Genomic DNA, 13,903 nt, shown 5'->3' on the forward strand with positions numbered 1-13,903 from the left:
GGATGATATTGCCCACCACAGTGAACAGACCTGTAAAGCAAACATCAAAGAATTACTAAGAGTACTCGATCGAAGAGGAGTACAGCGGTTGATTATACTGCCGATCGCGGTTTACAATGGCTGCTCGGATAAGAGGAGAAGGATCAATGAATTTCTCCACACGCAGGTCATAAAGTACTACCACGGTGCATTATACTACGTGCACGACGCGGAAGCAATCGTGGCTCGATGCCCCCCAAAGGGGGAAAGTAGGGGCAGTCAATACTGCTCCGAAGAGCAGCACTACGAGCTCACGTTGAGCATCATGAAACTTACACGCGAGATCAGAAGAAGAGAGGACCATCCCTCGAGTTACTGCTAGTTGAAACACGAAATCAGAGAAGTTGGAAAAAGGATTTTCGCCGTTTTTTGTTTAATTCGTATTTTTCGTTTTTGTTATCTTATTTTATTGTTGATTTTTGGGTTGCACTCGGAATACATTCTTTGTTTAATTTATGACTAATTTATTTTTGACTAGATAGTGACTTAGTTTAGTTTAGTTGTAAATTATATTTTGATTTAGAGAAGTTGAAACCCGAATGAGCGAGCTTGAGTTTTTCGTGAATGAGAGAATTTTGGTAAAAAAATGCCAAAAACAGAGTAATTCAAAAATATGTTCGAGCAATGGTCAAGAAACGTGCGAGAAATTCTCCAGTCGCAGAAAAAACAGAGAAAATGCGATGAAAGTTCGTGGAAAAATTCAGTTCCGGCCAGCTGTCTGGGAAAATATCACCTTCCCAGCTGTCAGTGGGAATAGCGATGTAAACATTCCCAGCTGTGGGTGGCGATAGCGAGGTGTGGCTAGCTGTCCGTGACAGTAATGCGGCACTGATTAAAACTACACGAGACCAGAGTTCGCGAAAACCGGTTTTTAGGCAGAAAAATACTCGGGATGGGGAAGCTGATAAATAAACGGAGTACTTACTGTAGCAGAGATGAATTAAAGCAGTTTCCGGCTCCAGTGTCGTTGAGAATCTTGGCGAAAATATCAGCTGGCTGATAACAGAGAAAGTGGAAAGTTAGTTCGTATACAGCAAAAGAGGAGGAATCAAAGCGAAACCAGCATACCTGTTACCATTTTCCAGTACTGGAGTTCAAGCGGGAGTTTTTTTTTTCTTCTTTCTTTCTCTTCTTTGGATCGTCTCTGTTAGCTGTTTCCATCATCCCTGTTTGCTGTTTCAACGTCTCTGTTAGCGGAGGGAAAGATAGCAGATTCCAATCACATACTGAAAAAGAGAAATAAATGAGTCACCTAGTGTTTCTAGATGGAAAGATCCATCGTCGAAAAACCATTCCAACATCCGTTGACGAAGAAAAAGAAGGAAAACTCACCAAAAGTGGATAATTTCTTCGTAACATGGTGTCCAATTGTCTCTTCAAATCTAATTTGGCATTCGCTGGAACAGACGGAAAAGGATGAGCAACGTTTTACATACAGCATCAGTCAACGAAAATTAATTAATTAGAGAAAACTTACTCACCTTTAGTAAAGCTAATCCAGTGGTAAACACGAGTTTCCGTACGATGCTGGTGGATTCATTTCGACGCCGATTCGATCCGGGAAACTTTTAACAGAGAAAACAAACAATTCTTCATTAGCTTAGACGTATGAAAGTCGATTTGGAACGCGTAATTAACTAAAAGTTACCTGTTAAGTACTCCAGATGAAGAACTCCAGCTTCTCGCTCGTGTTGGTAAACACTCGTTATCACTTCCAGTGGAACTTTTCACGAGTTGCGCATTTTCGGCTTTGCATCGAACTGGATAGTAGCAGCTCAACGCGTATTACTATGGTAATTCTCGCGTAATTACGGATTTCGACTTGTTTGAACTTTCTCTGCTATTTATGTAAATATTTATGTGTTTGTGAATTTTTTTGGACACTTAGCGACTAAGTTGTGAATGTAAATAATTTATTTTGAGAAAATGTTCGCATCTAAGGTAATTTTAAGTCGCTGGTGCCGTAGAAAAATAGCAGAGACGTTTTAAAAGTCAGCAGTTGGAGGCTGAAATTGGATTCCGATGGACCCAGCCAGTTTAACATCTGGAAGCTGCGGGTTCATATGAAGCGGGGCAGATGGGCCCTCCCGTCCGTTGTCCGTTGGCCAGGTTTTTGGCTTCAATGTTCCAGCATCTCCGATGTCCACGCTGTTCAATGGAAGCGGGGCATATGTGACGGTAGGGGATGCGCCCACAGCTTCCACCTAAAGGGAAGATGTGTTCCTGCGGAGTGGCTGCACTGCTTAAGTAGTGCACTCTGTCGGTTTAGTTTGAGTATAGCCACTCCGCCATTAGAGACGTTACAAACGTTAAGTATTTTTTCACTGGTGTTCCGGTACGGATGCATTTCAGAGCTTCCACTTGCAATCGTCATTGCAAGTGTCTTTTTATAATGATTAGTGTGTCTTTTTGTAATATATCGATTCGGTTTTATATCAGAGATTTATACAATAAAGCTGAACACTTTCATTTGCGGTCTACGATCATTTATGCGGTGTTTCGTCACCTTTGCTGTTCGATGTACTTTCGTAAGGTCATCAGTAGAGTTTGGGTTCCCTGGGCTTAACTATATGCTGAATAGCACTGGGCTCTCCCTCTGTAAACCAAGGAGTGTCCCAGCTATCACAGTACTTACCTACATTTAATTTTTTGCAATTTTCAACGTAGGCTCCCTATTGTAATAATTGCCGGCTGCATACAATAGAATTTGATTAAAAAAATTAATGGTTTAAAAAATATTAAAAAATAGAAAAAAGTTGGCGGAATTTGGTCAAAATCCGTCAGCCTTTTTTGCGAGAAGGGGGGGGGGTGTCCATCCTAACTTACATATCTTTGAAATATTGAAGAAAAAAAACTGTGCATATTGGTTGTAAATTGGAAATTAGTTTTTCAAATGCATTGAAGAGCTTTTTTTCACCTCGTTCATGCACTATTATATCTACACTTGAGAGCTTCTAACATTATGCTTCTTTGATAACAGCTGTGTACAATTTTTAAAAAAATATTTTAATTCTTTGATTCCAATGAATTGAAGAAATTTGAAACTTACAGCTTTTTGATACCTAAATTAAAACCAAAGGATCCAATTCTTTTCAATCTTTCCAGCAATTATCAGTTGTAATTATTAGGTCGTTAAAAGGTAGGTATAAAATAAACCTTAAACTACGTTTCTGAAAAAATTAGCCATCCAGATAATAAGGAGACTTCGCCAACCTTGAACCCAAAACCTAAACTTCGAAGATAACAAAAACAAGCAAGCAGTGTTCACTTTATGGGCAATTAAACATTTCTCAAAACTTGATAGGTAGGTACTACTTTGAATTTCTCAAAATTCGCTGAAAAAAAAAAATATTCCATTGCATTCATCCGCACTCATACAACACCACAATCATGACCCACAATCGTCAACAAAAATAGTTTGAAAGTTCTACTTACACGTATGCATATTTTAAGAAGTTCGGCATTTCTCGCGTGTTCTAAGTAACAGCCAAACACTACCTATTCATTAAAACATGCTTGAAAAAGTGACAGTTACTGTGAAAGAAGGGAAAGTACGGGGCTTCAAAACAAAAACTGCTTATTCTGGAGCAGAATTTTATACCTTTCTTGGAGTACCTTATGGGCAATCAACTGGAGGTGCAGCTCGTTTCAAGGTGAATCCTAAATGATTTTCATAATGTAAAATTATAGGTAATAAGATACTAATTAATCAAAAACTAGGATCCTGTGAAAGTGAAACCATGGAATCATATTTTGGATGCAACCGTCGAAAGAGGAGGCTGCATACAATTTTCGTTAAGGCAGAAAGAAATGACTGGTTCAGAAAATTGCTTATATAATAATATATACACACCAAAGGTAGGCATTACGAGTAACTCGACACATACCTAGGTAGGTAATTGAATTGTTTACCTACATCTCTTCATAGCCATTGATTGCCACAGCTGTCTGCTATAAATATAATTGCACATTTTGTAGCTTCCATCAGTAGGAGATCCTTTGAAAGCAGTAATTGCGGTTATACACCCAGGAGGATATTTTCATGGATCGCCAGATCCTTCATACTATGGAAGTCCTGATTTTATAATGCATAAAGATGTGGTGTATGTTTGCATCGGGCACAGACTGCACTTTTTAGGTAAGTGGATGAGTGTCAAATATGATTTGAAAATACGCTGCATCATAATGTTGACAGTTGAAAGAAGTTAGGTTAGATGGTACGTTCAGCTGTAGATATTCGGTAAATTTTCTGGTTTCAGGAAATTTAAATCTGCATATGAAAGGTTGTTCGGGAAATCAAAGTATAAAAGACATTACATTGAGCTTACAATGGATTAAAGAAAATATTAGCGCTTTTGGAGGTGATCCTGATAATGTAACCGTTATGGGTAGTAGCAGTGGTTCTTCATTAGTGCACTTTTTACTATTGTCACCTTTAGCAAAGGGTAAAACAATTGAACAAAATGTTCATCTTCTTGAAAGCTTTTTGTCCATTATTTTTTGATAGGCACTTACCTAATTGACCTCGAAAATATTCCTAGGTTTATACCATAAAGCGATCCTAATGGGTTGTTATGTATTTTGTCCATTACTTAATTTTCCAAAGGACCATGTAGCAATAGCCAATGCTATTGCAAAGATGATGTATTACGATGGAAAACCAGATGACCATAAAAAACTGCTGACTTTTTACAAGAATGTCGATATCACCAGCCTATTCAGTACAAGACCCGAACACTTTTTCAGTAAAGTAGGGCACAGCACCGTGCATTAGTATGTAATATGTATACTTAGTTGTCAAAATGTGCATGGTCCCATTTCATTTACAGACAACATTACAAGTTTATCCTTGTTCGCCAATCATACAAACTTCTGAACCTGATGAAAACTCCCCTATACCTGTACCACTCAGAAAACTCATCCCCTCAACGAATCGAGTCCCAATAATGATAGGATTTTGTGAACGAGAAGGTTGCATGGCTCTAGCGTTGCTTAGTGAGTCAAATTTTAAAAAACCCAAGTTGAATTTCATTATTAAGAGAAGCGGAGATGATCAAGTTATGTTTTTTGGTTGCAGGAAATTACAAAAGATCTATAAATGATAGCTTCCCTAAAGCTCTTTGTCAAAATGATTTCGGATGGGGAGCTTCGTTGAACGACGATGAATTGAAACAAATAAAAGAAGAAGTGGAAAATTTCTATTTGGCCGGAGAATCAATAGCGACAGCTTCGCAGCCAACTTTATGTGATGTACGTTATTATATTTTTCTTTTTTGAAAATTCTAGCCTATAAGGTAAGACCACCTATATAAATAGGCACTTGGTATGAGAATTCATCTTGCTCATTACTTAATAGGCCTACATAGATGGAATTAGCTTAAATTTTGATACATTATCCCTAGAACCTTTGTCTATACACAAAGACCTTTGATTTTTGAATTTACCCGCCCCCTCTTCCATTTCCTTGCAAAATCGAAATAAGTGAAGCAACTCAGATGCGTACTATTGCCTCCCTGTCCTAATGGTACGCAATCGTCTTCCTATCCATGTCAGAAGAATTTTGAACAAAACATCAATTTCTTTTACTTCGTTAAAATCTGATATGATATTCATTTTATATTGTCAACTTTGTTTTGTCCCCCTGTATTGTTCAGATTATAACAGATGCTGGTTTATCTGAGGTTTATGATTCGTTGATAAATGTGGTCTCAGCAGATCCTGCTTCACCAGTATATGTGTACAATTTTCACTATGATGGTAAATTATGTACGATGAAAGCAAAAGTAGACAAATTATTAGAAAGCCCATTAAAAGGTAAAAATCCTTTAGATTTTCTTTTGATCAAAAAAAATAAAAGCAATGATTCAATTTATGTATAGGTGCCTTTCATGGAGCCGACTACAGCTACTGGTGCTACAACGAAGAAACTGCTGGTAAAACTATGAGTACCATACGTCCAAAAGACCGACAAACAATTGAAACATTTACAAGCCTTGTGACTACATTTGCTAAAACTGAGTAAGTAATCACATGCTTTGAAAATATGGATTTAACATAACAGGATAGGAAAAATTTTCAAACACTTATTATTTCAGTAATCCGAATTATGAAGGAATGGAGGTCAAATGGGAACCTACGACTCCTGATAATCCAAGTCATTTAATTATTGACGAGACTTTACGAGCTCAAGAAGGACTGCTGAATGGTGAACGAATGGAATTTTGGCACAAATTCAGGGCCGTATTTACGTATAGGCAGTATAGGCAGCTGCCTAGGGCGGCAAATTTTAGGGGGCGGCAAATTTTTGCTTCAAAAAAAAAATTAATCGTATAGATTTGGCAAAAAGTACCTACGGAAATGTTCAGATTTCTCGATTTTTACCCTACGAGTATAAAACATGCAAAAATGGACGCTTTTTCATTTCTTGAACCCATTTTTTCGAAAAAAAAATCGCTCTCGCTTCGCTCGAGCAATACTTTTACCTTCCTTCTTCTAGAATTGTCAAACACCACGAAAGGTTCTCGGGTAATTATCTCTAATTTCGAGTTTTCATGCCTAAAATTTTGGTTTTTCACACGGTCAAAATCAAGAAACGCGTTTTTCAAAGTTCTTTTAGCGTAAGGAAACCTGCGGATTTCATTTTTCATGAAAAATACGGATTTTAAATAAATTTTTTGGCTGCCAGCACTTCATGAAAAATACATAATACCTAAGCAAATTGCAATGTTTCTGATATTTAATTACATAGATATTGATATTGTATCAGTGGTGTAGCCAGGGGGGGGGGCGAAGGGGGCCATGCCCCCCCTTGCGAGCGAAAATTTGAAAGAAATCATGAAAAAATGGACGTTTTTTTGTTGTTCAGACCCATTTTTCTAAAATTTTCGCTCTCGCTTCGCTCGAGCAGTAATTTTCATTCATTTTCATGAGATCACCATACTTCACGATAGGTTTCCAGAAAATTACCCCTCATTTCGATTTTTCATGCCTAAAAATTTGGTTCTGCCCAGTGCCCCCTCCTTGAGAAAATCCTGGCTACTCCACTGTATTGTATATTAGGTATATCAGTTACGTTTTTTATATTTTGATTAAAAATTTAATTATGGGGGGCGTAAATTTTCACACAAACCAAAAGTCGGGGGGGGGGGGAAGAGGGAGGGGCGGCAAGTTTTTTTCTGCCTAGGGCGGCCTAATGTTAAATCCGGCCCTGCACAAATTGAAAGACAAATTTGAAAAGCAATGTTAAAATTTTGAATAAAACTGCAAAAGTACCGAATTTTCTCAATTTAGATATTACTTACCTACCTGCACCTGCATCTGCATCTGCATCCTTTTTTAAAGTAGAAAATCTGTTTATTATTACTTCGGTAAGTTGTTGGGAAATGTCTTTGTTTTTCTCAAGTAGGTACCTACTTAAAGTCCAGTGAATACATCAGAAGGGGAGGAAGTTTCAATCACACCCAATTTAGCATCATACCTACCTATCATTAATATGTACAGGTTTAGACTGAAATTATTTTAGTGATGGACTTCCCAACTTCTCCAAGACCCGTCTCACGTGCTCAAAATTTTACCACAGATTAGGAAACCTTGAGAAAACATGCAGGAAAAATCGGAGACATATTGGTTCATTTTAAAGAGAAAACCAGTTGGCCAAAGTTGAAATTGTGAAAAAACCATCCTAAACATACCCAACCCCCCTCCTCTCCGTGCACCTTATTTTATTATTTATAACCTCCCGTGGAATTGATTACAAAAGACTGTCAAATTTTGTCAATTTCTACCGGGAATGGCAAGCAAAAATGAGAATGAGAATTTTCCAACAGAGAGTAACTGTAGTCAGAATTGTCATCTAGATATTTATAGGTACCTAGATAATTTCAAGTTTCCAATTTTGAATTTTCAAAAAGAAGTTATCCATTGCCATTATTGATAACAATAAAGGAGACATCGCACCCAAAATCGGTACCTAATTTATGGGCAGTAAAAATATTTCACAAAACTCACAACATTGTGTTTATCAGCGTAAGAAAAAAAAAAAACACGCTAAAAATTTCCAAGTTCCACTTGCATAGTTATTTTAATCAGTATGTTTCTGGTTATGTGAGCAGACCTGCTGTAAAACGTTATTCAACAACATGCTTGAAAAAGTGATAGTTACTGTAGAAGAAGGAAAAGTACAGGGCTTCAAAACAAAAACCGCTTATTCCGGAGCAGAATTTTATTCCTTTCTCGGAATACCTTATGGACAATCAACTGGAGGGGTAGCTCGTTTCAAAGTAAATACCTACCTACCTATTCCTCTTAATTATTAGCATAATCTTTACTAAAACTGAACCACTAAATAATAGGATCCAGTAAGAGTAAAACCATGGAACAATATTTTGGACGCAACTGTTGAAAAAGGAGGCTGCCTACAATATTCATTAAGGCAGAAAAAAATCACTGGTTCAGAGGACTGCCTATATAACAACATCTACACACCGAAGGTCGCTTTTTAATTTATTTCCTAATTCAAATAATTGTCAAGGTATTATCAATTTTATGCAGATCTGGCTGAGAGAAACATGAAGCATTTTTTTTTTTACTGCAGCTCCCATCAAAAGTAACTCCTTTGAAAGCAGTCATTGTGAATTTTCACCCTGGAGGATGGTTTAATGGTTCCCCAGATCCATCATATTATGGAAGTCCAGACTTCATTATGCACAATGATGTGGTTTATGTATGCGTTGGACACAGATTGCATATTTTAGGTTATTAGGTTAGTATAGGGCCATAGTACAGTATGGTTTAAAAGCACGACAAGTTGTAGAGCGTTATTCATGGGTGAGTGGAATGTTGAAAAGAAGAGTGTCTGCGTTATTGGTTCTGAGAGATGGAATGTTAAATTAATTTCATTATTTTCAAAATTAGAGTTAAAATTGAAACAAACATTTAGTAAAATATAACATGATTAAGATTTGATTATAAATAGATTTGTAATTTCAAGGTACCTATATTGAATATTTACAAAGCAACAATTTTTTTGACATCAGGTCATTTGAATTTGCATGTAAAAGCATGTTCCGGAAATCAAAGTTTAAAAGATAGTATACTAAGCCTACAATGGATCAAGAAAAATATTGCAGCTTTTGGAGGTGACCCAGATAATGTTACAATAATGGGAAGTAGCAGTGGTTCTTCATTAGTGCATTTATTGCTATTATCGTCTTTGGCCCATGGTAATAAATTTTACTAGCACATCAGAGAAAAATAGTTTTCACTTTATGTTAACTAAGTACGGCTTATGACAATGACGGAGCAATTTAATTTTCGTATTTTTATGTACCAGGTCTGTACCACAAAGCAATTCTTATGGGGTGTTACGTATTTTGCCCATTATTGAATTCTCCAATGGACCATGTAGCAACAGCTTATGACATTGCCAAGATGATTAATTATGATGGACGACAGGACAACCATCAAAGATTGCTTAGTTTTTATCGAAAAATTGATTTTGTTAGTTTATTTGCCGCAAGACCCGAGCATTTTTTCAACAGAGTATAAACATTTTGGTACCTATATGATGCATCCTCTATTCCTAAAACTACTTGGATACTTTGAAGCAATTTTCATTTTTCAGAATACATTGCAAGTTTATCCTGCATCGCCTATTCTGTTTACTCCAGAACCTGGAGAAAATTCGCCTTTACATGTGCTGTACCAAAAACTTATCCCGTCGATGAATAGAGTGTAGTGCGAGAAAAAGTAAACTTTTGTTTCCTCTAGGGGGAAGAAAAGTGACTTCTTTTAGAATTTAGGGCAGTGCACCTACCTAACAGACCGCGTACCTATCCGCTACGGCATGTATAGGGACGTTGTTAGGTAGGGATTCGTTAGCTGTGATTGTGGCTGGCGACGCGGTGGCTCTACGTGTCGGAATTCAGTCTATGTACTTCGCTTACGAGTGCAAGTACATAGCTCATAGGGTTACCTATCCGCTAGCTACGGAATAGGGAATCCGACCTTGTACCTACACCTTTTGGGTAGGTATGGAGTGAGGGTGCTCCTGTCTCTCGGATGCTTTCGTGCCCGGTACCGAGGGGTATAGGACTGGTAGGGTAGCGCTGGGATAATCCCATTCATTGTTAACTATTTTTGTTTGCTTTTTGTTCCTTATTTTTTGCCTTTTTGTTCCTTTGTTTTAACCCATATATTGTCTTGTTTTATTCCTGAAATATATGGGATTTACCAGTGCTTAAAAAGTGCTTACGTTTTTTTATTTCACCGAAAAGCGAATGGCGAGGCGGTAATTCGCCAGACATTCGCGAAGCTACTAGATAGCTAGGTCTTCCCTTGGGATTGAGTCAACCTAAGGGTTGTTTTAAATGCGTGTGAGAGATGGTATATTAGGTCTGTTTAGGACAAAAGATTTAATTTATTTTTTCTTGCACGTCAAGAGTCCCTATGATTATCGGGTTTAGTGAAAGAGAAGCTTGTATGGGTCTTGCAGTTCTTCGTAAGTTGAATTTGAAAAAAAAAAATGGACCATAAATAACAGCTGTGTAACTATTACAGTAAGTATAATGTTACATTGATGATAGGAAATTTGAACAGATCTATAATTGATTGCTTCCCTAATGCTATCGCCCAAAATAAATTTGGCTGGGGTGCATCCCTTGCGGAAGAAGAACTGAAACTAATACAATGTGAAGTGGAGAACTTCTATCTGAATGGCGAATCGATAGAGACTGCTGCACAACCTGCTTTATGTGACGTATGAGTACCTCTACCTACCTTCCTATATCGAATGCTGTCAGCATATTAATCCAACAATTATTGACAATTTTACTAGCATAATGCTAGCATAACTAGCATGAGAGCAGCATGACTAGCAGATTTTGGTAGCACCTGTTCAAAATGGTGCAACCAATGCTAGCATATGTTGCTAGAATAATGCTAGCAGGTGGGTGGTCATGAAAGTCACAAAAACTCTTGAAAAAGTCAATGTCGTGAAGAGTAGATCATTGTCTAAGTTCAACTTTAGAAGAGGTCGAACTTGAAATTTTTGGGCATTTCAATGCTAGGAAAATGCTAGCATGATCCTAGTGACAAGTTAGCATGAAGTGCTAGCATAATACTAGCAAAGAATGCTAGCATTATGCTAGCTTTGATTTGCTAGCAAATTTGCTAGTAAGGTGTTCAAAATTGTGCTACAGGTGCTAGCAAAAATGCTAGAAACACTGCTAGCAAAATGCTACCAAATTTTGTCAATAGGGGAATCACTGGCCAATTTCAATACTTATAATTACGGCCTAAGTGCGTCAAAAATTGAACGTAACCCTTATCAAGATGAAATATGCCCAAAGTCTCTTTTTATTTTATACAGGGTGGAAAGCACCTTTTAGAATAATTTTAGCGAGGCTTTCAACGCAAATTTTCCAGCTCATTGTTATAGAGAAATATTTCTTGACAATTAAACGCATTTTAGTGGGCCAAAATCCAAAATTTTCTTTTCTCCATAGCATAGGTAACAGACGAACAGTACTTCAATTTTATTTTGCCTGCTCTCCAGATTCTAACAGATGCTGCCTTGTCTGATGTTTATGATTCTTTGATAAATGTGATCGCATCAGATCCAACCACACCAGTATATGTGTATAATTTTCATTATGATGGCAAATTATGTACAATGAAAGCAAAAGTGGAAAAATTATTAGAAAAACCATTGAAAGGTAATACCTAATCCTTCAGATTTTGTCTTGATCGAAAACTCGGGCAAGATATATGAAATATGTGGGTTGGAATATTTAAAAAATTAAGTAGGTAAGCATTTGATTCAATTTATATATATGTAGGTGCCTTTCATGGAGCCGACTACAGCTACTGGAGTTACAATGAAGAAACTGCAGGTAAAACTATGAGTAACATACGCCCAAAAGATCGACAAACAATTGATACATTTACAAGCTTCATGACTACATTTGCTAAAACTTCGTAAATAATAATCACATAAAGCGCATGTGAGGTAATTGCAAGATCGCCTTGATCGCGAGTTATACGCCGCTATAGTGAGTTTTGTGATCTTTCATATCAAGGATGTGGGTGATGAATTCTTACGCAATAAATGATTTTTTTTTTTGGTATCAAATTTCGTTAAAGTTGAATCGATTCGTATTCCAATTTGAAAAATTGTAGAGTACCCCGAAAGTTTCATGTCAAAGTGAACTTCACTATTTTCATTTTGCATCTACCTCACTGCACCTTACAGCAAAAGTAATTTTGAAACTGATGCAGTGAAAATTCACAAAACTCTTGTTATAATAATCTCTCTAGCAATCCGAATTATGAAGGAATGGATGTCAAATGGGAACCTACGACGCCTGATAATCCAAGTCATTTAATTATTGACGAGACTCTACGAGCTCAAGAAGGACTGCTGAATGGTGAACGAATGGAATTTTGGCATAACTTAAAAAACAAATTGAAAAAATAATGCATTGATAATTGATCAAATTTTTGCAAGCGGAATAAAGAAGGTAGGTAATAGGTATGTAGGCTTTGCTGTCTGATTTATATTCTATCACTTTATCATCTCTCTTATTAGTTATTATATAAAATATAAAATATGTAGCTCGAACTAATTATAAAATAATAAAATAATATACCTTGGTACTTATTTTATTTTGTTTGCATGTCTTTTTCTCTAATGCAATTTTTCACCATACATCCGCATCTTTGAAATACGTACTGTGTAAGCATTAATTCAATCAATCATATAAATTTTCTTAAACATTATGATGAGGATCCAGCTTTAAAACATCATTCCATTTCATTTCTTTTTAAAGACTATACTAAAAAATCAGTCTTGTCTTGTTAGTAACAACTTAATCGTAAGTTATGCAGACAAATGATATTAAAATATTTACTTGACAAAAGGAAAAACTCTTCGAGGACATTTATCCATGAGAAAACTCTTTTGTATATGTATACTCGTCTTATGAACCGAATAATTAAAAACATTCATCATCGCAACATTATGCAAACATACGTAGGCTCACCAACAATTAAATTTTCTTAAAACCAAGTCTTTAAAATATACCAGTCACGTAGAAAAAAATTCCAACTAAGCGCCATAGTTATACAGGATATACCTATAGTAGGTAATGCTCGGGTCGCACTCGTATAATATACCAGTGAAGCTTTTGCAAACGCTTTTTCCTTCCTCTCGTATAGGTATTATTCTTATAGTATATAAAATGAAAATAGAAATCCAGATACATGTAGACATTGTAGACTGTAGTACATACATATATATACAAATTGAACTTCTCTGCTGCATCGGTCGGTCATACCATGCTCTTAAGCAAATTACCAACAATTGTGGAAACGCTTGAAGAAATTGTTAAGACTTGTGCTCGATTTCCGCTCGATTTCGTAAAAATAATAAGATACCGTCTGGGATATGTCATTATAAGTTTTTACTCGGTTTTGAGTTTAGGTTTTCTAGGTACCTACTTGTATATTTTCTTCGATGATTTTATTTTACGTTTAGCCTACATGTGTGTGGCTGGTTACCTATACTTATGTACGTTTTTTCGCGAGATGTTTTGCTATGCCCTGAACATCTCACACGAGCAAACGTTACAGATTACAAGATGAAAAATTGTTTCGGCGGACAACTTTCATTGGTTGTGGGGGTTTTCTTCCTTTTTCGTGTGTGTACATTACGTATACAGAATATCTAGATGGTATAGTGCTTTATATGTATGTACGAAAGATAAATATATTTCTTATTTTTCTTCCTGCTTTTCGTGGGTAGGTAGGTACCTACATTGACGATGAAAATATACATAAAGTATTTTTTTTACACGACTATCGATTT

At 36.5% G+C, this 13,903-nt stretch overlaps 2 protein-coding genes and 1 long non-coding RNA gene across 6 annotated transcripts in view; 2 read left to right on the forward strand and 1 right to left on the reverse strand.

The window, feature by feature from the left end:
* LOC135848825 (protein FAM135A) overlaps positions 1-13,903 on the reverse strand; it is a 102,699-nt gene that overhangs the window by 78,576 nt on the left and 10,220 nt on the right. The gene's annotated exons all lie outside the window — the stretch shown is intronic.
* On the forward strand, positions 2,840-6,724 carry LOC135846585 (esterase E4-like). The gene is made up of 10 exons (XM_065365774.1): positions 2,840-3,692; positions 3,760-3,897; positions 4,018-4,177; positions 4,299-4,484; positions 4,581-4,789; positions 4,869-5,034; positions 5,117-5,289; positions 5,694-5,853; positions 5,919-6,057; positions 6,135-6,724. The coding sequence occupies exons 1-10, from the start codon at positions 3,552-3,554 to the stop codon at positions 6,370-6,372; spliced, it is 1,710 nt and encodes a 569-aa protein (XP_065221846.1). The 5' UTR covers positions 2,840-3,551; the 3' UTR covers positions 6,373-6,724.
* LOC135846588 (uncharacterized) lies at positions 8,102-10,283 on the forward strand. The gene is made up of 5 exons (XR_010558984.1): positions 8,102-8,318; positions 8,391-8,528; positions 8,633-8,800; positions 9,075-9,260; positions 9,371-10,283. It is a non-coding gene; the product is annotated as an uncharacterized LOC135846588 (long non-coding RNA).

This window comes from Planococcus citri, chromosome 5, assembly GCF_950023065.1.
Source record: "Planococcus citri chromosome 5, ihPlaCitr1.1, whole genome shotgun sequence".
Taxonomy (NCBI): Eukaryota; Metazoa; Arthropoda; class Insecta; order Hemiptera; family Pseudococcidae; genus Planococcus; species Planococcus citri.